This window comes from Cephus cinctus, unplaced genomic scaffold, assembly GCF_000341935.2.
Source record: "Cephus cinctus unplaced genomic scaffold, Ccin1 Ccin1_scaffold0191, whole genome shotgun sequence".
NCBI lineage: Eukaryota > Metazoa > Arthropoda > Insecta > Hymenoptera > Cephidae > Cephus > Cephus cinctus.
The window spans coordinates 180,489-204,866 of record NW_014332912.1 but is presented as its reverse complement, the minus strand read 5'-3'; the positions used below and the strand labels follow the sequence as shown (position 1 = coordinate 204,866).

The 24,378-nt window shown below is 38.6% G+C and overlaps 2 protein-coding genes and 1 long non-coding RNA gene across 26 annotated transcripts in view; 1 reads left to right on the top strand and 2 right to left on the bottom strand.

Annotated features, from left to right (window-relative positions):
- Nucleotides 1-413: 413 nt before the first annotated feature.
- Nucleotides 414-16,511, bottom strand: LOC107264786 (dystrobrevin beta). 14 transcript variants are annotated; one of them, XM_015733420.2, is made up of 18 exons: nucleotides 10,668-10,851; nucleotides 10,348-10,593; nucleotides 9,649-9,816; nucleotides 9,347-9,563; nucleotides 9,140-9,222; nucleotides 8,918-9,069; nucleotides 8,721-8,829; nucleotides 8,472-8,638; nucleotides 8,245-8,372; nucleotides 8,047-8,145; nucleotides 7,874-7,955; nucleotides 7,584-7,622; nucleotides 7,356-7,474; nucleotides 6,519-6,684; nucleotides 6,156-6,442; nucleotides 3,827-3,972; nucleotides 2,259-2,318; nucleotides 1,427-1,689 (listed from the first exon to the last, which is right to left on the bottom strand). In XM_015733420.2, the coding sequence occupies exons 3-18, from the start codon at nucleotides 9,809-9,811 to the stop codon at nucleotides 1,427-1,429; spliced, it is 2,280 nt and encodes a 759-aa protein (XP_015588906.1). In that variant the 5' UTR covers nucleotides 9,812-9,816; nucleotides 10,348-10,593; nucleotides 10,668-10,851. The 14 variants fall into 14 exon arrangements, 12 of the variants coding, with proteins under 12 accessions (XP_015588902.1, XP_015588901.1, XP_015588903.1 ...); XM_015733416.2 differs by lacking the exons at nucleotides 10,348-10,593; nucleotides 10,668-10,851 and adding an exon at nucleotides 10,156-10,310 and having other exon boundaries at nucleotides 414-1,689; nucleotides 7,362-7,474; XM_015733415.2 differs by lacking the exons at nucleotides 10,348-10,593; nucleotides 10,668-10,851 and adding an exon at nucleotides 10,156-10,309 and having other exon boundaries at nucleotides 414-1,689.
- On the top strand, nucleotides 16,111-18,658 carry LOC112493911. Of its 2 annotated transcripts, none has more exons than XR_003058868.1 (3): nucleotides 16,111-16,324; nucleotides 16,413-16,733; nucleotides 18,215-18,658. It is a non-coding gene; the product is annotated as an uncharacterized LOC112493911 (long non-coding RNA). The 2 variants fall into 2 exon arrangements; XR_003058869.1 differs by having other exon boundaries at nucleotides 16,112-16,324; nucleotides 18,218-18,658.
- The window catches only part of LOC107264785 (collagen alpha-3(IX) chain), a 27,037-nt gene continuing 19,964 nt past the window's right edge, over nucleotides 17,306-24,378 (bottom strand). For 5 of the 10 annotated variants that reach the window (XM_015733406.2, XM_015733410.2, XM_015733409.2 and 2 more), the window contains 13 exons: nucleotides 24,169-24,267; nucleotides 23,784-23,873; nucleotides 23,459-23,716; nucleotides 23,238-23,373; nucleotides 21,241-21,492; nucleotides 20,990-21,177; nucleotides 20,748-20,918; nucleotides 20,497-20,688; nucleotides 20,092-20,293; nucleotides 19,697-19,798; nucleotides 18,194-18,361; nucleotides 18,014-18,082; nucleotides 17,306-17,943 (listed from right to left, as the gene is read on the bottom strand). In XM_015733406.2, the coding sequence (XP_015588892.1) occupies nucleotides 17,825-17,943; nucleotides 18,014-18,082; nucleotides 18,194-18,361; nucleotides 19,697-19,798; nucleotides 20,092-20,293; nucleotides 20,497-20,688; nucleotides 20,748-20,918; nucleotides 20,990-21,177; nucleotides 21,241-21,492; nucleotides 23,238-23,373; nucleotides 23,459-23,716; nucleotides 23,784-23,873; nucleotides 24,169-24,267 (2,046 nt within the window). In that variant the 3' untranslated portion in view covers nucleotides 17,306-17,824. Of the gene's footprint in view, nucleotides 17,944-18,013; nucleotides 18,083-18,193; nucleotides 18,362-19,067; nucleotides 19,290-19,696; nucleotides 19,975-20,091; nucleotides 20,294-20,496; nucleotides 20,689-20,747; nucleotides 20,919-20,989; nucleotides 21,178-21,240; nucleotides 21,493-23,237; nucleotides 23,374-23,458; nucleotides 23,717-23,783; nucleotides 23,874-24,168; nucleotides 24,268-24,378 lie in introns of those variants that run through there. The other 5 variants (XM_015733411.2, XM_015733407.2, XM_025081941.1 and 2 more) reach the window with 5 other exon arrangements.

Sequence of the window (24,378 nt, the reverse complement as noted above, 5' to 3'; positions counted from 1 at the left end):
CAAAATCATACTATATGTATATATTGTATATATACATGTAACATTTTAAGAAATTCTATCGTTTAATTTTACAAAATGCATTACCTCGTACTGATTATAAGTACTTCTTTCCTGTGTTACGCGAGTTGGAATGTAAGTTTATTGTAGGAACTAAAATTAGACATTTTATATCACACACGCAAGCAAACCAAATGCAAATTTCTTTATGTTATATTACTTTGAAGATGCTATAATAATTCTTGAGTTATGCAAACTTTAGACCCTGAACGACCTGACTTGGGAGTTCTGTGCGACTTTCGCTAATGCCATTAATAAATACTATAAGTGATAAATCTGGTTTAAATGATTTGAAAAAATCAGGTTGTTCAGTACCTAAACGTGATTCGTTTGTGCGTCATCTAATGCTGTAATGATTTCATCCTTAAAGATATAGCAGTCCATCACATAAGATTTATATACAATATATTGTTTTACTATTTTCCTAGAATATCTTAAAGCCATACGGTCGTACATCCAATGCCTTATTCGATGTACAGAAATGCAAAAGTTAATGTCAGCTTGATTAGAACGAATTGCAGTTTATGCATGGTCTGATATTTTTATCTACATATCGAACTAAGCAGTTAAAATTATTCGGATCTAAGGAACTTATAATTTATCAACTGAAATTTTAAAAATGCTAAGAGGCGAAGAGAACAAATTGGTATACTCTATGTGGACTTATAACTGTTGGCTCTAAGATAGATAGATATCTCTAAAAAAAAGTGATGAATTAATAAATATTACAGATAAATTGCATCGATTGTTGCAGACAATATTCTAATTGCACTAAGGCAGTATTAATGTACTAAACCATAAAATCTCATATAAATAATAAATAATCTTACATGAATCATCAGTATCAAATTATTATTCTATGCTCAAAAGTGTGCAGTTATACAAAAAGAAGAGCTCCGAAATACTAATTTATCTTTAGATTTGCAATGTATTATGAAGTTAAAAAAGACTTCCTGTTAGACTTAAATTACCACAATATGATAAATTTGGTCAAAATTCTCATAGAAACCTGTAAACTCTTTCCTTCAATTCGGTAGTTCCTAATAAGTATAACATATCATAGATTGATAATCTGCTGAAAGTTAAGTAGCAATCCCAACTTACTTTTCACGCCAATTTCATACTGAACTCTATACAAGAATACTACGTACAGACTTAGCCAAGATTAATTTCTGACCTCCTTATGTTGCATTACAATAGTCTCTGTAAGTACGTAGTAACGAACGTCATACATTATACCTAATCCAAAGTTCTTTAACCAAATACATAGATTCGCACGAATTTTCATATATCCACGATCTCAGCATAACAGTCTTCTCAATGCATTAAGAGAGTCGTTATCGAATATACAATGGGCAAACAGAAGAGTCTATCGATTCACCCATCTCTTTACTGCTTCTGCCCAATTCGCTTCGCTTTCATCCTCTTTCTCTCCTTCTGCTTCTTCTCTCTCTCCACGTTCTTGTTCCTGCTCGCTCGACGGCGTTGCAGATGGCGTTTGCGAAGCGCTCGCGTTTCGTGCGCGTAATTCTGCCAGGAAATCATTTTCTTGCTGATAACGACGCTGAAGTTCTTCTCGCCAGGAGTTTCCACCGCCGCTACTGTCATCGCCATCCTCACCGGCCTCGAAGTCTGAGAACAAGTCCATAAATCGTACAGACTGATATTCTACATTAAAATAATTGTCTTTGATTCAATTGACACTTCCATCAGAATCATATTATATTTGATAATTTATAGCCCAGAGTATTTTACAAAGTTAAATGGTGTCTGTAATAATCATTATCGAAATTGCTAATATCCTATTTTTATATATTCGTAGAAATAATTGCTACAGCTACCACTATAACAATTCTACATAAAATCGAGTAGTACTACAAGAAGTATTACAAATATTATGGACTTTTCTTAAATTGAAAGTATAGTAATAGTGGTATTCAGGTGTTGAGCAACGGTGCAAGGATCATGAGAAAATTTAGGTGTGAAAACGATTGATAGCATTCCTCTTCTTTGATTGTCGAGGGTAATGGATGGTGGTTTCTTATAAAAAATATATATTAATATTTATTCGTACGAGATTTTTTTTAATGTCTCCACCATTCTACCACTGTGCATTCAATGCATACGAATGCTCCTTTACTTCTAGAACTTATTTCGGCTTATAATAATGGCCGTTTTGAATAACTTCGACAAACACTTACCTAAAGGTTTTCTGATGTTATGGCGGCTCGAGGCGTGAGATTGATCCTCCTGGTCTGAGTCTGCAAGTCACCAGGACACATTCACAGAGGGTGCATCACACACATTCCACAACACGTCTAAAGTGTCATTTGTATTTCAAATTTTTTTTTTTTCATTACACTGTAAAATTTTGAGAATACTCGAAATTTTGGATTCTCTAGATTTCATAGGACTTTTCACGTATTGTCAGTCCGTCTTGTGTATTTGATATCCCGTAAATTCGTATCTACCAGTTTCTTGTAATTTCAAAATTTTTTAAAAATATTTCCTAACGAACACCGTAAACCGACATTTTTAAAGTCTCTTTCAAATAACCCTAACAAATGTTGCAATCAGTGTCAAACAAAAAGTCTGTTGTAACGAGGTACCGTCTGATCTGGAATGCCAATTGTTTTGTTAGTAACATTATAAAATACCAATTTGATTGTTAGTTTCGAGCACCAAAGACCATTTATAGTCCATCGTTCCCGTGTAGTCTGTGCTAGAGCTAGAACTAACGTATGTCCTAAAGTCTATACTAAATCAGTGGAAAGTACAGAGTAAAGTTGACATAACAGATTAATATGTGAAAGAGAGTATGCAGCTAAATAAATATATATGTATATATAATAATATATAATATACACATCTGTACAAAGTAAAATGCCTCAGAGACACAGCACGGAAAAAAATGTCGTTATTATTAAGATTTTAGAATATTAAAAAAAAAGTCATCCACCAATGATATATTAAATGAAATTATTATCCTTCAATAATTTTAAATGATCTCTGTGTCCCTGCATGCTACGTACAAAAACAGTGAAATGATGGAATATGGATGTAATATAAGAATATATTGTGCCATGCCAGCAAACATTGATTTATATATCGAAAATATAATTAAAGTGAATAATGGCATTAGTACAGACAAACAATGGCAAAGTATATGCCACGTGTCATGTTTCCTCATCGACACCAAGCAATTGAACATACTGATTTTACCTCCTGCAAAAGTCTCTAGCTCGTACACTGAATTGATTAGATTTACAAAGAAGTAACATTCTGGTATGTAAGTAAGATGCGAGTCTCGAATTTTAAAAAAATACTTAGTTTTCTTGAACGTAGTATGTATAACGATTACATAATGTATAATGAAGTGAAACATCTAAGTGTAAATCTCACCTTGTCTCGTGCGCACTAGTCAGCGCGCAAATCATAGTCTTGAAAGTGACAACATTCCATGAGGATCGATAGTAATATAAAATAAATAAATCTGGCTGCGCGCTACCGATGACAAAAAAATTACAGAATAAGAGACGACCGGGCATTAATGAAAAATAAAATATTAAAAATTTAAACTCTTCCAACCGTCAGTAGCGCTGTCAATCGGTAGCGCGACCAAATATATATTCGAATCGTAAGAACAACATTCTTTTTGTATTTCTGACTAGAAGGGATACCCGAACTGAGATATCTTGTCGGAACTACAAAAATAATCGGCATTCACTTTGTCTCATCAGCTAACTGCTTTAGTCTGCAGTTAACGTACCTGAATTTAATTCCCTGACGAGCGTTGACATGGCATTCGTAACACTGTCCGCAGCTACCAAAAGGTCGTTTCTCAAGGAACGTCCCAAGCTATTGTTGGCACTGCTGGAACCGCTTCCTGGCAAGCTGTTTGTCCTGAACGCAGACCTGACATCGAAAATCTCTATTTTCTTTGCGCGAAAAGCGACGTTCACAAAAACGAAAAGTCCAAATGTAGTCAAATGTATCGCATGCTCTTATCGTTTATTGCACAAGCCTCTCTCTTCCGCGTATGGAAGACAGATTAATCCATAGTAATACTCTCTACACATACAATTAAAACTTGCTATTGTGTTCTTAGTAAATAATCAAGCGTATACAAGCCGCTATATGGTATCGATACAGTAAAGTTTACGTAAACTGACATTCATTTTACGTCACGCGAGCATGCAATATTTTAGGCCTTCTCGTGTGGCGCCCTCTTCGTTCGAGTGTCGTTCATTCTTTGTTCTTCGACGACTGTATTCGCGATGCGGTGCCGCAATGTGAAATTAAATGATGCAACGACCGATTACTCGGAAAAACAAATGTTTGACTCGGGTATAAAAAAGTTTTGTAACAAACTCAGTCGATAACTTTTGAAATAACAAATTTACGAGCTTATACTAAAATGCCCGGAGTATTGATTAGCCCTGACAGAGTTTAGAATTACGTATACAATTTTTCGATTGATCCATTTTTTGTTTGACGTAGACGACACTCGAACTTTTTATATATATGTATACGGGAAAGCCTACAGGGCATGGAAATAATTATAATGGACATTTACCACGTGTATGCTAAACAAAATTAACGGGCCATTCATTCAATCATATTGATTTAAAGTTATAATTGCAATTACCAGACGACTAAGTAATAAGCTACGATCCAAATGAAAATATCAGATATCGCCGCTGTGGTTTCGCATTTATAACATTGATTTGTATGTCAATTATTTAATTGCAATTGCGAATTGTCGAGTAACTGAAACTTTAAAGTGTTACAAGTGCATAGTGCAATTAATTAACGAATTTATTATGCCAAAGATAATTAGCTAAACTGGTGTTTTCTATTATAAAATAAATCAAGTGCGAGCTTACGTGATTTAATTAACAACAAAAGGTGATTTGACAATTGTAAATATTAATTATAATATATTCTTGCGATGTTCTTGTGTACTCAGATAAGCACAAGACTGTCTTACACTGCTTTCTCGGGAATTTTATTTAATAACTACAAACTATTGAAGTCCTGTGATATTTGATTATGCGAAAATTGCTATCACTGTGTTTGTATGGCTTGTATAAATATATTAATGACTGCTCAAGGAATCGTTTAAGTAATTATTCATAGAAATTGCATCATCGTCGTGCTATATTGAAGTTGAATATTTTCGTGCTATTATAGGTCATATATTTAAAAAAAAATTTTGACAAATTCTACGAAAAGCACTCATGACTGATAAACAAATAATAGAAATACGAGACACTAGGTAATTCTACGTTCAAAGTAAGCTTACGTAATTTTTCACTAAAAATTGTGCAGACTAATAAAAATAAAACTTAAGCACAAGTAATTAGGGCAATTGATATGTCAAAGCTACACGGAACATTCGATATCATCTAGAAGCAAGGTAAAATTAGAAAGCGATCAAATGCCAAAGTTTCTCATGATTTTTACAATAATTGCTATTCTAATTAAAGACGCGCATCGCATAAGGTAACACGCTAGTGTTCCATAAGCATTATTTATTATATGTAACATTTATGCCTTTTACGCTAGTACCAAATTACATGCGTTACTAGCGAATTGATAAAAACATTCAATAATTCCATTACATGCCATTTTTAATATTATTGTCGAATCTCGTTATTTCATTCCTAACGACTGTGCTTTTGCATCGAACGTGTTACAATAAAATTATTCGGTTTCATAATCATTCCACAATAAAGCTCCTGTCAAATTGTACTGTGTGGCAATTAAATAATAAACGAGTAAGTAATTATTCCCTTATTCATTCGATAGTAAAACTGGGGAACTACAGCTGTCCCGGTTGAAATATTTTATATAAAAAGACAAAGCAGTATTAATTCAAAATTGGAATGACTAATTACAGAATGTTTTCTATGGATTTTAATCCGATCGTCAATTCCCGCCAAATATATTACGTTACAAGATTATACTTTTTTTTTTTTAAATTTCGTTTCTACAGAATATATTCTACGCGTGTACTTTCTCGCATATATTTTTTTTTAATTAATCTTTCACGCAACATTTCGGATCCGTGACAAAGTTCACGCATGCTATCCTACCTTACGTCACCGCCGACGCACGAGAGACTGTCAGGAATTGGATTTTGTATCGTTCCAAGCATCGCGTTGCTGGACATATTGGCCACTGATGTGGGTGGCACAGGACTCTGATAGCTCTGCGACATTTGCTGCTGATTTTGTTGTTGCTGTTGTGGTGTTGTCGTCAATGGTCCACCAGGCGTCGGCGGTGCTGATCTACTGCTGGGAACAGCTCCTGGTGGCAAAGGTGGTGACTTTGTACTCCGCGGTGAACTGTTTGGCGTGGAACGTGGCGACGCCTGATGGTTCTGTAATAACGAAGATACATAGGAAAAAAAATACATACTTTTGGTGTAAAGGAAAAACATTAGTCATCCATCTTACCTTTAACATCTTCATAAGACCTTCCAGTTGCACCATTAGCTGCCTTCGCGAGTCTTGCAAAGTCGCAAGGTGTGTCTCGAGCTCGTCCTTTCTTTGTCTCAATGCTCGTAATTCTGACATAAGTGCGGGATTCTCTAAACCGGCTGCCTCGATTTCTTGCTGCCGTCTAATAGAAAAAGAATTCAATGTAACGTTAAACATTCGACGTAACGTACATCCAAGCTTTCCTCGATAGGATATTTGTCATGTGATATCAACGAGAAAAAAAAACAGTAAGCATAAAAATATTGAGGTACTCTTCACGTGTATCCGGCTAAGTTTAAAAGCAATAATGTACGTGTGATGTGTATATAAATGAATCTAATGAGCAAGCTGCTTCGCAGTAATCTCATATTGTACAATTAAAAGAAGAATTTATCAGCCGACAAAGACCACGGATGACGAATATTTTGCAGAGACAATAACTTTAAAATTAACTTTAACAAATCAATCCCGTTATAATGATAGTATAACATGTATGTAGTTAGTGTTAAGTACAAATATTTATTAATTCAATATTTCAAGCAGCACAGCCTAACAAGTTAACGAGGAATCTTTAAAGACTTTATGAAGATTAAATTTAAATATTCTTTTACTGATATGAACTGACGTAATAATTGTGAAAAATTTGAACTTTAGGCTGTGGCTGAAGTCTCTACTCTAGTTGTTCACGCTACGCAAAGAAAGAGACACAAAGCGAAACAAAACAATTTGAACATGCGTGATTCTAGGATGGTTCGACAGGATGATAACGAGGTTTAGGCTTGATATAAAGGAAGTTAAACGACACAGGTATACCTTAACCTTGCAATCTCGCGCATTATCTCTTTATTCTTTGCCTCAAGCTGCGATATTAATTCCCGTTGAGCCCTCGATGCGTCCAGCGATGCCAAATTTGCGTCCGACGGTGCTCTTCCCTGTTTCGTAAAATCGATTAATGTACATACTATAAACTTAAGGATAAAAAACTACGAATTTTTATGCTAAATATCTTTCTGACGAGCCAGTAAAAAAAAGAAGACTCACCGCTTGGTCAGCCTGGGACATTCTGGATGAAGCGCGAGGCTGTCGAAAGAATTGCGAAAATAACGTTAATTTCGTCGCGTTGAAAATTAGCAGAATGGTTTATTTACCTTCATTGAATTAATTCGCTGATGTGACACATAGCGCTTATAATACTAGATTGCGACATGGCATATTATTCATGGTCAGAAATAATGGGGTATGTCAATACCAGTCGTGCAATCCAACTTTATGTACCACCACGTGAATAATTTGTATGTAATTAAAAAACAAAATATTTATTAATAACCCACCATTGTTCTTGCTTCCTGAGCCAGTCTTTGAGCATATCTGGCGATTAGCTTGTGCTCGTCGTCTAGTCTCGAACTATCCATACTGCCAAATAAACAATGTGCTCAGTCATCACGTAACAAGCACTCTGATTAATTTAAAAATAAACAAACGAAAAATACAGCAATGTGTATACCTTCTCAATGTAGAACGACTGTCCATCGATCCAGAATCGAAAGGAGCCATGAACCCTGGATCCGGAAAACCATTATGAGATGGCAAAGGGGATGGTGGACTAGAGGAGAACAATTTAAACATTATACTTTGCGTTGTTTTGCAGAATCATTGCGTTTGTCAGATTGTATATCAGGGAGACACAGTTCTGTATACTTACACGATATGCGATAGATCTAACGTTTTTTCCGGCTGTTCCGGAAACCTTGGTAGATTGTTCTTCCCTTTCTCCGGGACACACCTGAAGCTTTTACGCAACGAATGTCCGATCTGCTTACTCGGTGACTTCTGTTAATGGAATAATTTGGCATAGGATATTACGCATACATAGAATAGACGTGTTGACGTAGACTGTGGTATGTTAATGACTAATAGAATCCCACTCACAAAACTACTGTATTCCCTTGTTTCGTGATCGTTGTTATGCGTGCCGGATACTTTTCCACGCCAAAAGCAGTCTTGACAAAGTTGATACGAGTGGCATTTTTGACAGCGATAACGAAAACCGGTAAAGTTCTCTTTGTGACAGGCGTCACACATGATTGGATGTACCACTAAGAAAATCATAGGAAATTTTTGTTAAAGCGAAACGCTTAAAATATTTTTACATTTATTACAGTTGGCGAATTAATTTACCTGACTCGACAGCAGACATTCTGTGGTACAACGGAAGCCAAATTAAGCAATGAGGTCCAGGATCTGACATGAGAGTATCCAAAAAGTCGTTTACCGTGACTTTTGAATTCTAAAAGTCACACGGCAATTGAATAAAACAAATTCGAATGAAAATAACATCCTTAATACGGCATGATTTAATTTCTTTAAAAACCCACCGGTGAAAATATCGAATTAGCAAGGCCTTCGGAGTACCCAAACGATGGGGTTTCGTAAACGGCAGCAGTTAGTGCGAGTACTTCCTTCAAATATTCTGCAAACCTCCAATGAATCATATGCCCGTTACTGTCCGAAATTTGCGAATATATATCTGTAAAAATAAATTATTATCAAATAACCCTTGACCCACAACATCATAAATCACATAATTCCAAACTCACATCGAAATTTGTCCATAAGTTTACCAGCGCACAAAGTGGCAAGCGCCACCTTCACGGAAAAGACAGTAATTTTATTGTTCTCCCTGTAAAAAAAAGAAGCAAAAAAAAAACAAGCACGTCACAACGTCCCAACTTGATCCTCACTCTTACAACAATTATATAAGTATTTCAATAACCCAAGATCATACAAGAAACTTCATAACCTACCCACTGGTATAAGCCGCCAAGAGCCAGTTCATAAGAAGTGCAGTAGTGGCGTCAACTTTAGCTTGTTGCGAGACTGGAACTCTCTTGTTCAGTGCATGGAACAAGGAAGACAACAGGGTCTCCAGTCTAGAGACACCTAAAGTACTTGACGGTTCCAGCATATTTAATCCATTCTCCCTAAACGCTTCGATCACGTTCCAAATGTCGACATTGTGTACTAAAAAAAAATTTCAACAAGATCAATCAAAGATCTTCAAAGAAAAAAAAAAAAAAAAAAAGTAAAATCCACTAAAAATACTTACAATGAACTTTTTTCTGAATGAATCTCAACTTGCAGGCTGTTCGATAAGACGCGAATCGAATGCTGTCAAAATTTTGTTGCCTCATTTCTTGCAGCAACTGCAGTCTACTTGCTTCTCCACTGCCGCTGCTACTGCCAGGGCCGCCGGTCCCGTCCTCCGCCATATTTACTGTACAAAGTTGAACAATTATAAATAAAACAATCCAGAAAACAATAGCCGCAAAAGAAATCCGCAACGCAGCACTCGTGCGTTCACAAGTATAAACAACTCATCACTGACAGCTAATGAACAAGATAATGCATGGTGCGTTCGAAGGTCTTTGAAAATTAGCATCGCAGATCGTACTCGATACTCTGACGACGTTGCGTATCTTTCCGTATTACGCCACGCGGTAACATAGGAAGGCCAATCGACGATTAATCAGTGCTAAATAACATGTTCGGCATAAAAAGTTTTGATAAGACACCAGTATTGCGTCAATGATCCTTATATTAATCTTGATCTTACACGTATAATTAAAAAGATCGCTCCTCATTCCTATAGAGATTAATTCATCCGATTTTTTTACTATCTGTCACATTCTAATATTCCGTCCTCCGATTTTCATGACCGCGTAAAACATCGTTGTCGAGAATTCGATCGAGTTTGGATCGTCGCCATGTTTTCAACTGTCGTTAGCCCAGACTTTGACAGACTTACAGACTATTGTAGAAATAGCTTGAAGACGCTCGCGCTAGATGTCATTGTAACTTATGCAAGTGGAATCCAAGCATGAATATATCGTATATTCCAACGAAGTCAACTGGTACGACTGTCTAGAGCCAAGTTTGTATCACGTGCTGGTCCGTCGTTACTGTTGAAAGCATTAACGACACGCAAATATTTCCAGTTTTGCAAACAAGTCGCATGGCAATGCTTCGTCAGTTTTTCCCCCCAACTGTTTCTCTATAATTACGTAGAACGGTATAGGTCAGCCACAAGAAAAATTCTCCAATGTCTCCCAGTACAATAATAACTACCGTGGATCATCCATCATTCGTATTTTGCTTCCCAATAAACATTACAAAAGTCCGCGAGTATCACCATGGACGCGCTATCGGTATAGAAGCACTGTTAAGAAACTGCTGAGTTATGAGATTACTTTAATTTCTCGCATAACCTTTCGTAGGACTAAAATGTCAAAGCGCTCGATGCTCGTTAACTGGGCTTGGAACTGCTCCTTCACCTCCCCTTCCTTCTTCCACTAACCCCCTCCTTCATTCATCCACCACCGTTTCTTCCTCACGGTGATTTAACTGCGAGCCTATTATGAGAATAACGCAGCCTATGAGATTAATAGGCAGTCGAGGCACGATTGAATTTTCAGTCAGAGAGAGAGAGAGAGAGAGAGAGAGGTCAATTTAATTAACGAGCTCAGTCCTGTAAACAATGCAGTCTCGAGGCACGATTGAATTTTCAGTCAGCCCCTCCTTCATTCATCCACCACCGTTTCTTCCTCACGGTGATTTAACTGCGAGCCTATTATGAGAATAACGCAGCCTATGAGATTAATAGGCAGTCGAGGCACGATTGAATTTTCAGTCAGAGAGAGAGAGAGAGAGAGAGAGAGGTCAATTTAATTAACGAGCTCAGTCCTGTAAACAATGCAGTCCCTTTTTTTCCCTACTCTCCTCGCCGCCTAAACACGTCTGGATCCGATTACAGAAAATCAGTTGCACTTCGGTAGTTTACTGTGATCGTTCTAGCTCGTGACGATTGTCGCAGACGAGAGAAGCGCGCGGAGCGGAACGCACGAGCGGACAACAAGAATGAGAGTCGATAGTTATAGTAATAAAGTCTAGGAATTTATAGGAACAAAGAATTTGGTCTATTTTAAGAAGCTTCTGGATTACGAGTGAATCGCGCCGCAGTCTACCATTACCGTTCACGGATACGAAACTTTGCCCTGCGTCGTCTCCGATGGCAGTGATAAAAGGTTCTTCGTGTTTCCGGAAGGCTTCTCGGAGTTCTCGGGCAGACTTTGTAAGACGAAAAAAAACGAGAGAAGATAAGAGAGAAGGAACGAAGAAAGCAAAGAAAAAGGATGCCAAAAAAAAAGAGAGACTCGCTATAAAGATCCAAAGAAAAGAAAACGGGATATACATTTTTCTACGTACAGTTTATATAGGGGCTGAATCTGTCATGAATATTCATAACACTGAGAATTTCCAGCACGTTACCCCGGAAAATACGTTCGTCCCGCAAGAAAACGGGAAATCGATATCCGCCAGTGCTCTGGGTAGCCAGGCGTCTGGGCCAGGGTCGTGCGAAAGAAAGGTGCGTTTAGGGCGAGAGATGGATGAACTGCGAGAAAAACTCATGAAAAACTCAAGGGTACGGTATGGAAACGTGACAAAAAGGGAGAGAAAGAGATAAAAATAACAAAAAAAAAAGTCTAAATCATAGGCGACGACGTTAAGCGTCAAAGCGTCGGATTTTGAGTCCGTAGTTTCCCAGCCGTACGAAAGAGAATAGAAACAGACAGAGAGTAGCGCGTATACATATTGGACAGAAAGAGACAGAGAGAAGCAAACGTAACAAGAGAAACAAGAGAAACAAGAGAAGCCAGGTTGAACTTGCCGAGATGAAGCTTTGCTACCTTCGCCTAGGAAAGGATTTCAGCGTTTGACTCATCCAGTTTCAGTTCTGCTTTCACGTCGGGCACATATCCGATTATGACGAGCTGGATCAAGCGGTCACTGTATTTCACGCATCATCCGCCAGGGTTCGTTATCCTATCTACGAATAAGCCATTTAGGCGATTCTTACGCTCGATATCCACGAGATTGTTACTTTGCTCGTGTTTATGTCGTTGCTCGGAGCCATCGTTGGTTAGAAAAGCGAACGACTACCCGGCGACAGGGTATATACCTATATACAGTAGGATAAAATGTTACAGCGATAGCGCCAGTGGCCCTAAGTGAGAAACAATGCTGTTACAAGTTGAGGTAGAATTTAACCTCTGGAAATCCTTGCGCAATGTGTACTAGACGTGGGTTAAGGTATTCGAGAGCTTCGGGAAAGTCAAGATCCTCCATCGTGATAAGACGTCGAGATAAAAATTGTCGAATAGATTGGCCGTTAAAATACATCGTGATTTTTTATCCCAAGAACAAGGCTGTCTGCTGTTAATTTAATGGTGTATACAATTAACGGTCTATTCTGTAGGTTCCGATGATTTTGTCATTCCCTTTTGGTACTAGCCTGAACGACCTCTCCAAAGACCTCCTCCGGGTATACCCTGGTAATGGCCATGAACGGCTGGAGCCGTCGGGGAATTTTGCGCGGGCATTAACGCTAAATTATCTGGAAATTGCACCTGCGGTTAAATTACTCAGCACACGAGAAGGGCGAGTCACGTGTCTTACGTTTAACGCGTTATTCACCGTGGCTCTTTAATCGTCGAGTAATTAAAGTCGCGGAAGGCACACAATTGGCTGACGTTAATTTTACGTACGGTGAGACCCACGGCGAATTAATAATACAACGAAGTCGTTCCTAGCTCTTACGACGGTGCTAGCGAGCGAAACTTAGTTCTTCTGGTAAGATGGGAAGCGAAGCGAAACCTGAGGAACACAAGAGGTCTGCTCACCTTAAAATTAAAACCCCAAGAGCCACTCGAGTAAGTCAAGATGCCAGTCGGCTAGTATACCGTCGGTAGCTATAGCGTAGTAACCATTATGGAGGCTTTCCGGCTGTGTGCACTTCCAGGTATACTGCTTTGGTTTTGACTGCACGTGGCACTATCTATGTAAATAGATGACAGACGAAAGTCCATTTCGTTTGGATGAAAAGCCTAGAGTAAAAATTATGTATTCTACGCTTTTAGACGACCTCCTATGCTGTCCTGTGTGTGTCCTTTGAGCTGACGAGTCATTGATCTTTAACCTTTAACCCACAACGCGCTCACGTTAGATGGCTATTAAAAATGCAATGCCCTCTAGGCCATGGATAATATGATTAATCAGGGCTGGCTAATGTACCTGTGAACGAGACGACGCCGGATACCGAGAACGTGGTCGATCATTAAGCGTCGAGCTCTTTGCGTGAGTTGATGGTATTTTGCTTTGGGAATTAAGAATGTAGGAAAATTTATACACGGGAAAAATTTGACTTTGTTGGTTACGATTATTTGGTGCGATTAGACATCTGACGATCGGTCGTTCGTACCGGTTGTAAGGCTCGGAGTTCGGGGAGCAATGATATTGATTCGTGAAAGAGTTCTGTGTGGAAAATGTCAATATGGCTGTATGGAAGTTGGTTCAGAGTTTTGTCGAAAAATAAGGTCAGGTTGTGTATATTGCATTTCGTTCTGAAATACTTTGAAAGTCGTCATAAACGGCTTTTCTTGGTAAAAAGGTTAAAAAGATACTGGAGTTTTGCTGGAAAGGCACTTCCTAGCGGTAGATTATTTTAATACTATCTGTCCACGGGCGTTTTTAATTATTCCTATGGGGTGAGCTTTTAATTAAACCTTCTCTCATTGTGTAGTAATACATCCACAAGAGATGGAATTACAATCCGGGTTTTGTTCAAACACTCAATCATTTTGCACTGGAATTTCAGAGTACGTAATTCTCATAAAAATTAATTATACAATTTGTTTTATGAAAAATTATAGGAATTTCCCAAAATAGGAATCATACTATACCTAAATAACAATGGTGGTAATAACAGTCTTGTTTCATAACAAACAAAAATTGTAATATGAGTTTACTTATAAAAATCTTGTAATAAAATTGTCCGTGATTCTTCAAGCATTGAAAAAAAGAAATGTTATGTGCGCGTCCATTTCCAGCCGGAAGTTTTCAATCTGACACTCAGTGAAGCGTGGTATCGGATTCTAAGGCATCGATACAAATCGCGTGCAGGGCAACAAAAGATAACAGACAAGAAACTTTTATCACGCTAAGACGACGGCCAATTGTATTTATTAATATTTAAATTTGCCTTAAGCAATTCAGCTGACGAGAAGGATCTGAGAGATAAAATGAAGTTTGGGAAATGGACAGGAAGTAAGGAAGGAACCAACCGCTAAAACAGGAAGTTACGAAGGCACGGGGAACGCACGGATGGCTGGGTTGAATCAATACAATAAGTGGGCCAGGTGGGGGCGGTGAGAGCGTCGGGGAAACCATGGAAAATGGGGAATAGTGGGAGAAGGAACAGCTCCAATGCGGACGAAGGAACGCGCAAACTGGACCGCCGAAAGGCGCGGCCAACTTTGGTTCACGGATAATCGAGATTAATATCAGGTGAGGTTACATAGGCCTCCAAATATGGTAATCGAATCGTAGCTTAGTACCAAGCTATTAACGGGAATGTATCAGATTGGTCAATCACCGAATAGATAATTGTAGCGGAGAAATTTTTTGAGACTTGCTACAACCTCGCGCCAAAGTTCATTCCATATAAGCCTTTGTACCGTAAGTTTTCTTATGAAAATTTAATAATGATTCAGGTGCGTGCACACTGCTGCCGTGTAGATTTATTCGTTCAGAATGTGTTTACTGATTAAAACAATTTGACAAGCTACTTCATATAGTGATTCAGTTGTTGGATGTTATGTCGTACATGAGTCAATGGAATTTAAGCGGCTGTTTATTTGCCGCTGAAGCGCACGATTGTTATACGATATTGGAATTTCGTGAGGTGGAAGGTATCGCTCCAGTTGATTGAAATAAAAAATAAAGAACTGACATCGATGACACAACTGAACCAGTTTCTTTGTTTCATTATTTAAAGACCATTCTCTGCGAGTGATTTCTAAAAGTAGCTACACCAGATAATGGATACCTTAACTTAACTTGCTACTGAATTCGAACTTCTACTGCTAGTTCATATTTATAGAACAACAGTTATTTCTAACAACCGCGTGTACTAGGTATATAGTTTCACGTACAAGAGGGCATCCTGTTAATATCAATTTTTGCATGACTGTCAATCTGATTTGCTTAAAAAAAAGATTTTTTTTGTATCATAATAATATTATTCTCATAGTACAAACAGCAATGATCAATTACCACTCGTTAGAATTATATAAAGTATACACTTATTCATGCCCATCACGCTTTCGTTTAATCCAGGTAACGTAGAAAAATATAAATAAAAAATATAATATTTATATATACTTCCAATACATACTGAGATATATTCAGTGGCTGCAGTCTCAAAAACCCGCACGATAAAATCAATCAAATCGACTCTAGCTATACCATCCCCAGTTGTGCTTTTTGACGTTCGCGCCGCACAGTAAACAACGTGCTCAAGGATGCGAGATAAGAAATGCTTTTTAAAAATGCACTTACAAAGTGCCTGAACCTGTGAAGGATTCGTATCCCATTGGTTGAACCTTGTGACATCACGGCCAACACGTTCACCTAACCTGCCCTGCCGGTACGCACCTGAATCACTTTTAATGCGCGTGCCGCTTGATTAAAAATGTCCTTCGCGATAAGAAACTAACCAGGAGCGTCACACAATCTTATCACAAGACACAGCGATGATCTCTTCCGTAATGTGAGTTATCGTAAGCGCCACTCGTACGAGATAAGTCGCAGCACAACAATATTTTCCAACTACCTGCCTCGAAGAACTGTCAAGCCTCTGTGAAAGACGAAGTCTTTCGTCCGGTCGTGTATGAATTTTTATATTTGTATAGTATGACACTTTAAAATGTTCTTCCTACCTTGATTTTCTTAATGTCACTGCACCCTTTTACACAGATACTTCACGATAAACAACCACCCCGCACGATATTAACGTTACATACATCTTGGGGCCCGCGGCCATCACTGATTTCCACTGATCTTCTGACAGTGGCGCCGCTGTTCCTGAACGGGAGAACGTGGAATCAAAACGGAGCATGCGCTTCTTTTCGAATTCTGGGTATTCCCAATGTTAAGACGAATGGTTGGATAATACATATGTATATAATGCGTAATACACACAGTATCACAGAATTGTGATGGGTATAGGTTCAGATAAGAGTGATGCATTCGTTTAGTATTGTTCACACAAGTAGCAAGAAACAGGGAGAATATCTTGTGAGTATTTGATACAATGTATGATGAATATGTATGACGGACTGATGGTTTTAGGGAATCAAAATGGTGTGTCATTTTGAATGTGGGAAAATGATGTAATTTATTTATGAAATCCAAACGAATGTATATTAGGATCGTGTAGATTTTTTTTAATGAACATCCTTTTCAACTTCGTATAATATTAACATTATAGATATCAATTTGACAATATATATATAATATTAGCGAGAATATACAATGTCCGGATCGTTATAATATTATAATTATTAAAATGATAATGCTTATTTATTTGCAGCTGATTAAATTTTAAAGATTAACATATGTTTAACTGTCATATCGTATATATCTGTATAGGGGAACGAAGAAAGATGGCGTTCATCGAGTTTATAGATGTACGCCATTCAATATATTACTCGCTGTGTTATTCTGGCATACACGAAATAAGTATTGCTGTGACATTTGTACAATTAAAAGCCTCTAATCTAATATGGCAGTGATTTGCCCGAATTGTTAAACGTCGGACACGTTACAAGGCACGTACAGTCAAAACTTTAAATAATCTGTGTGCGGTATAGTTGAAACTGTTTATTAAAAAAGTACGGTCAAGGTAAAAATATTTACCGACTGATGGAAACTTAGGATTCCTTTTTCATAGATTAGAAATAGAAAATATTACAATAATATAAGATTTCTAAAAATAGTAGGATCATAATAGATATTTTATCTATGAATTAGAAATGTACTGACGTATATATAACTTCTCAAAATTTTCCTATCATGTTGACTTTGGTAAAGTGAAGTTTAACATACTCAGAAAAAACGTACAGTTTGCCATCTTTTACCTGTAGTATGCACACAAACGCGTTTAGATTCTAACTCGTGCTTCTTCTAATCAGTAAAATTAAGGAATTTTGTGAAATTCTTGTACCTTTTTCACGAAGAAAATTCTTTTCATACCAAAATGGAGAGTGCATGGATATTTTATTTGACATTTCCAAGAAATTAATTTAGAAAATTGTAACGGTAGTTATTTCTTTCTATTTTTAAGTAGTCAATGAATCTAACCGCTGTTATTATTAGCCAATTGAAGCTTAGGGTCCTTTTTCGTTACCGCGTGTATACTGCACGTAGTTAGCGCTTGGATAATTGCAGAACTCGCAGAATCCCGGTGGTCCCTGAGCTCCTGGTGCGCCCCTCATGCCGGGAATACCTAAATAATGAATCAAGTACACCGTTAGGAATTTATATAAAGAGCTTCACGACTTGTTACTTCTTATTACCTGGTCGACCGGGTTCTCCTCTGTCTCCTTGTCGTCCAGGTAGACCGACACCGTCAATACCTGGAGGACCTGAAAATAAATTTTATATGATTTTACTTTAGTTTAAAGACAAAATATTCTTATTATTGATTCTGTAGAAGTTTATGTGTATTATCGAAATATATATTTTTTTAATTTTACCTGGTAATCCTCTGGGGCCAGCAGGACCTTCGATGCCAACTCCCTCAGAACCTCTGTCACCTTTATCGCCCCGTTCCCCTGGTGGACCTTGAGGACCTACAGGGCCCACAGGTCCAGGAAGTCCTACAAAGCCTCGTTCACCTGGCAGACCAGGTACACCTGGATCACCTGCACCACGTAAAAGAATACATTCAGAATCACAGTGGTTTCACGCAAACTTGCTGTTGATTAAAAAGCAAAGAAAAGCCTTTTCCCAGTAAAGTTTGAAAATAACTAGAATATTTGCAAAGTTAATAAATGCACTATACGTATATGAAAACTAACTAAAAATGTTGTCTATACTATATAGATATTTAAAAAAGTTATTTAAGAATATACAAATTGAACTTTTAATTCTACTAAAAATTGTGTGAAATACTACAGTAATAGTATATGTAATGGAAAAATACTACATATAGAAAGGAATACCAAAAGCCCCATTAAAAATATTAAATCGTATCGTTAGATATATAATTTAAAAGTTTGTTGTCATGCAAATTTAAGAATTCATGCGTCATTCCCAAGCCAATACGAATTTTCGATATCCCCTATAAATTGCAACTAATACATTCAGGAAAATTATAGCCAAATCCACGCAGTCATCTTCTTAACAAAATGTCCTTGCCAAAAAGAAATGAGACGGAAGTCCAAAAGATCTAGTTAGTCACTAATAGCGTACAAGAATGTTTTATAGAAATTACATTAAATCGTATCGCCTGCCATGGAAGCTTATATTGTGAAAAATGGGAATCTCCACGGGCTATGACGCGAGATGCTTGTTACAGAAAATACATAGATAGGAAACTGAGGAAGTGACGTAGATTTTGGGTAATACCTGGGATGCCTTGGGTTCCGGCTCGACCGGGACGGCCCTGTCGGGTCAGACCCGGCAACCCGGGTGGCCCTCGTAGACCCTCTGTTAATTCGTTCAGCCTCTCTGTGACACATGCAGGTTTCCATCATCTTTATCGGAACACGACACTCGTGGTGTTAATATCCGAGCGAGTGATTGTTAATCGTAATCGCAGCTACGTGGGCAGGAGTTTAATCTGTTCCTCTGTTCGAACACGAGTGTCGAGAAGAAAAAGAAGTAGAGTGAGAGAGAAAAAAATAAATATGACGGAACCGCAGGCAAGTAATGATGATGTGCGATAATGGCTAATCATAATTACGGTAATAATCAGAAATGCTGTGACCATTCCGTGGATTTACTTATGGTGGTATAATTTACTACTGTGGATTCCGGGGAAAGCATCATTGACTCAACATTATTGTTACATAAACGTTCTATGGAAGATTCATCAATACAGTTGACCTTGATAGTTTTTAAAGATTCGCCCCGAAAACCCACAACAGCACGCAGAACCACCACCACCATAACTTATAACTAAAAGGTAGATTAATTTTGGGACCGGATGCAGGCGTGAAAGTGCATGTGAATTGGCTACCCGTTCGGGGGTATACCTGGACGACCTTGGGGACCTGGTGACCCGGAGCGACCTGGCCGGCCTCGACCGGGAGGTCCAGGAGGACCCTGCATTAGTGCTGTCATCTCCGTCATCTGTTCTGTATACGCAGTAATATATAATAAAATGATTTATTAATATATTTTACTTCTGAAAAGTTAAAATCTTTTTTTGCTTCTGCTGCACCCATTGAAGGATCAGTATTTCTTTGTATGTAATAACTAAGACAGTGTTTAAGAAAGACTTGTCGAGTAGACCATGTGCACCATGAATTTTCTGAAAATTAAAAAAAGCTAAAACCGTTATTGTTGTCCTACGTAATTATGACTGTAATAATGCTAGAAAAATAAAATAGTTTATTATGTGCATACATAGAGACAATGTTACACTTACCCCTTAGTACGCTGGCACAGATATCCCGAATTTCCGCATCACTGTAACTCCTCCCGGGAGGTCCTTGGAGTCCTGGCATACCCGATTGGCCTCTGTGACCTGGTGCGCCTGGCAAACCCGGCGGACCTTCCTTTCCAGGCATTCCAGGCGGTCCCATTTGACCCTCCGGTCCTCTATCGCCGTTCGCTCCACGTTCACCAGGCTAATATTAGAACGGACAATGGAATAAAAATTACTTGCATGTTTATCGAGCCCATCAACATGTTGCGTAAATAGTTTAAAATATATGCACAGAGGTAGGTGAAGACAGTGTTGCATCATGAAAAAAACTAAGTGGCGTGCCGACGATTTGGACATACAGAGTACGGTAATTAATGACTCTTCAGTCACTTATTATTAACTCACAATGCCTGGGGCGCCTGGCTGTCCTCTGGGACCACTGACTCCTGGACTGCCACCACCATCATAGAAAACACTATTTGTACTAAGCATGTCAGCAGGAGATCCTGGGGGACCAGGTGGCCCAGGTGGTCCAGGTCTTCCGTCGAATCCTGGTAGACCTGGAGATCCAGGTTGACCAGGTAATCCGGCAACCCCCTATACAGATCATAATACGATTAGAAACAATAGAAATATTTGATTAATTATAACTTTACCATGTTTCCAGGTAAGCCTCGAGGACCAACAGGACCAGATTCTCCTGGTTGCCCTATATCTCCCTTATTTCCTGGTTTTCCGATGAGTCCTGGAAGACCTGGTGTACCATTTAAACCTTCAGGTCCTCTGGGTCCTGTTTGACCAACTTCTCCAGGAGGTCCTTGCGGTCCCTGAGGAAATCAGGTCACCGAGAACTGTTACATGTAATAAGTTCTAATACATATGGAATATTTAGAATTACTTGTAGTCCGTCCAGGCCAGGAAGACCGTCCTTCCCAGGAGGACCTGACAATCCTGCTAGACCTTGAGGTCCAATCGATCCTGGTTCGCCTTTCATTCCAGGTATTCCATCTTCACCAGGTATTCCAGATGGACCCTGAGGTCCTGGTGGTCCTGGATTTCCAGCACCACTACCCGATCCAGGAAGGCCTGATAAAAATATTCATACAGACTCCCACATTTCAATGGAAAATTTTGACACTGGTTACTTACCGTCTCTTCCTGGTTCTCCAGGTTCACCTTTTGGTCCTGCAGCACCTGGTGTTCCTGGTTCTCCATGATTTCCAGAAGGTCCCTGCAATCCTTGTGGTCCCGGCGGTCCCTGCAATCCTTGTGGTCCCGGCGGTCCCGGCGGTCCCGGAAAGCCCAAATCACCCTTAGGTCCTTCAACCCCTTGAGGACCATCCTTCCCAGGATATCCTGGAGCACCGTCGACACCTGGGAAGCCTCTATCACCACGTTCGCCTAAAACAAGGGCATGACGACGGGTCGCCCCAGTTTAATTTTAACCACGAACGGAGCAGGGAAATTTTATTATCAAAATTGTAATGGATCCTCGACTGTTATATTTAGCAGCTTGTTAAACTTGGTAACAGGAGCAATCACGAATCGACCATAAATCCACCCTAAGAAATTGCAGTATGCAGAAACGCCTGGTAGTAAACGAAGTGCGCCTATATTGGGCAAAGTCTGGATTAATTTCATACGCATTTGGCAGGTAATGTATAAGATGATTAAATATCTGAATTCTTTTTTAAAAAAATCAGTATAAAGTCCCTTTACTTTCTGTACCACCACACGCATAGCTTAAACTTTATTAAATCACTCAAGGGTCTGCAATTTCATTCCACTAATTGAACCTGACGTATGTTCACGTACCAAGTGCACCGAATCATGTCTGCCAGTAAGGCCTGCACATAATCGATAAATTATTCGCAGATCAAATCGCAGAATTGAAGGAAAGAAAATATCGATATTAGTCAAGAATTTATAAAAATTGATTGCGTTAACGAACTTCTGTTATCTTCCGTGATTGATAATGGCAAATGGCAACGGGCCGTAAGGCATTGATACGAATTATGACAAATTGATTTACAACGACTTCGAATAGACGCATCTAGGCCAGCGTGGATCTTTCGAGAGATGCTTCTGTCTATATGCCTATTAGACTTAACGTTATGACAATTCGCAATTCACAGTGTGCATAAGCATCCAGTATATAGTTACATGAGAACTGATAAGTCTCTATGTATATTCAATGGTTCAAGTTTTCAATTAGTTATCAGTTAACGCATACCAATTATATAATTTATTTTCTAGGACATAGCTATTCACGTATGTAACATTGTATTTATTTCTTGGACAATTATCAATTCAACACTTTGTCCTAGGGCAATTATAATTCAAATAGAAGTTGCCTGCAACACGAATAAAACCAGTTTTCATTGTTTCACCCAGGAGTCACAAATGAGACAATTGCAGTTGGTGAATCCTGCCATTTAGAGATTAATACAAAACTTCATTTACAGTGAAAAACGTATGCAGACTAACATGGAAATAAAAAAAAGTAAGTGAAAAAGGAGGTGAAATATAAATTTGACTGAATCCTCAGCTGAGCACAGAAATTATGAATCAAAATGATAGATAGGTTTTAAACACGGTAAATCAGTGCAACGATTAAGCTAGTTTCACAATCCTCACTATTGCATATACACGGCGCAAATAGTGCCTCACAGAGACCAATTCGCTCGACGGACGTAGATCATTTATATTTTCTTCTTGTTTTTACTCGTGGGTCTATCGAAGAGATCTTTCCGAAGGACCATCTTGGGTTAATAGAATTAGGCAGCGCCTTGCTCTCATCTACTCCGAGACTTTCGTGATTGAGCTTCGCAATCGTTCGTAAGGGCTTAATTAATGGCAACGAATGTTCATCCTATTGGCCCAATCGGTTCTAAACAAGCGTGGAGAAATGATGTTAAAATTCTTCTTGGAATGACGCGCGGCATTGATGCTGTTACAACGATTCGTCTTCGTTTCGCTATAAATCAATTTGAGAGTTTGACAGCAGAAATTAAGGCGTTATTACACGAAAGCATAGACTGAAAATGACTAGTTTTATTAGGGGCGACCTTGGCGGTGCTAGATGGGTTATGCAACTTTGTAGCTAGATGACCGTCACTCGACTTATTGCAATATAATTAATTTACCTTTATCTCCGCGGTGTCCAATTTCGCCACGGTCTCCTTGCTCTCCCTTGGAACCTTTCTCTCCTGGAAGCCCTAAAATGTTTCCAGGACTGAATAGACCTGGAGCTCCTGGTAATCCTGGTGGTCCTGCAGGACCCTGAATTGTATAACGGTGGTGTGAATAAATGGATGAAAAAAAGGAATCTAGTTTTATAAATGTGATAAAGTTGAGATATAGTTACAGGAGGTCCTGGTAATCCTTGAAAACCAGTTAAACCGGTGTCGCCACGTTCCCCCTTTGGACCTCTTTCTCCAGGAGTGCCATCTCCTCCAGGAGTTCCTGACACTCCTGGCTCACCAGGATACCCTCGAGGTCCTGCTAATATTGGATTGGGAGCACTTCCGTTGCCCGGAGGTCCTGGCAAACCTGGTGGACCAGGAAAACCTCGTGGTCCGAATTCTCCTCGATCCCCTTTGAGTCCAGGGAATCCCATATCTCCCTTTTTTGAAATATGTAAAATATTTTAATCTTGCTTTGATTAAAAAATCTTTAATAATGGTGTATACCTTTTCCCCAGTATCTCCTTTAGGTCCACGTGGACCTTCTGGTCCTACAGGACCTTGAGGACCTGTCAATCCCGGAAGACCTTGCGGGCCCTAATTATTTATAGAAATAAATGAAACAATTAGTTATGATTCTAAGAAGAAAGCATCTATTTAAAATTTTTATTTATATAATTTCCAAAGATTTTGTATTAATAATTTTCGTTTAATATAATTAATGATCTATCATCTACTATTCGTTAATCTCACTACTGCATATTATTAGATCAATATAATAATTTTGTGTATGTGTCCAAATATTTTTCTATTTTCCAGTTACTATGGAACTAATGAAAATTTAGTAAAAGTGACACAAGTCACCACGTATTATTCAGTTAAGGTAACATACGGGTCTTTCGGAAAATCCTGGAGGACCACGTTGTCCCGGAAATCCAGGAATTCCTGGTTCTCCAATCGGGCCGACTGGTCCCCGTGGGCCTGGTGGTCCCTAAACCAATCACCATACCCAATCAAAGAGACGTTAGAAAATCTTCATTACCAGAAACAGTTATACAGTACCTACAGGTCATAGTAATTCATACAAGAGAAATTGCAATGA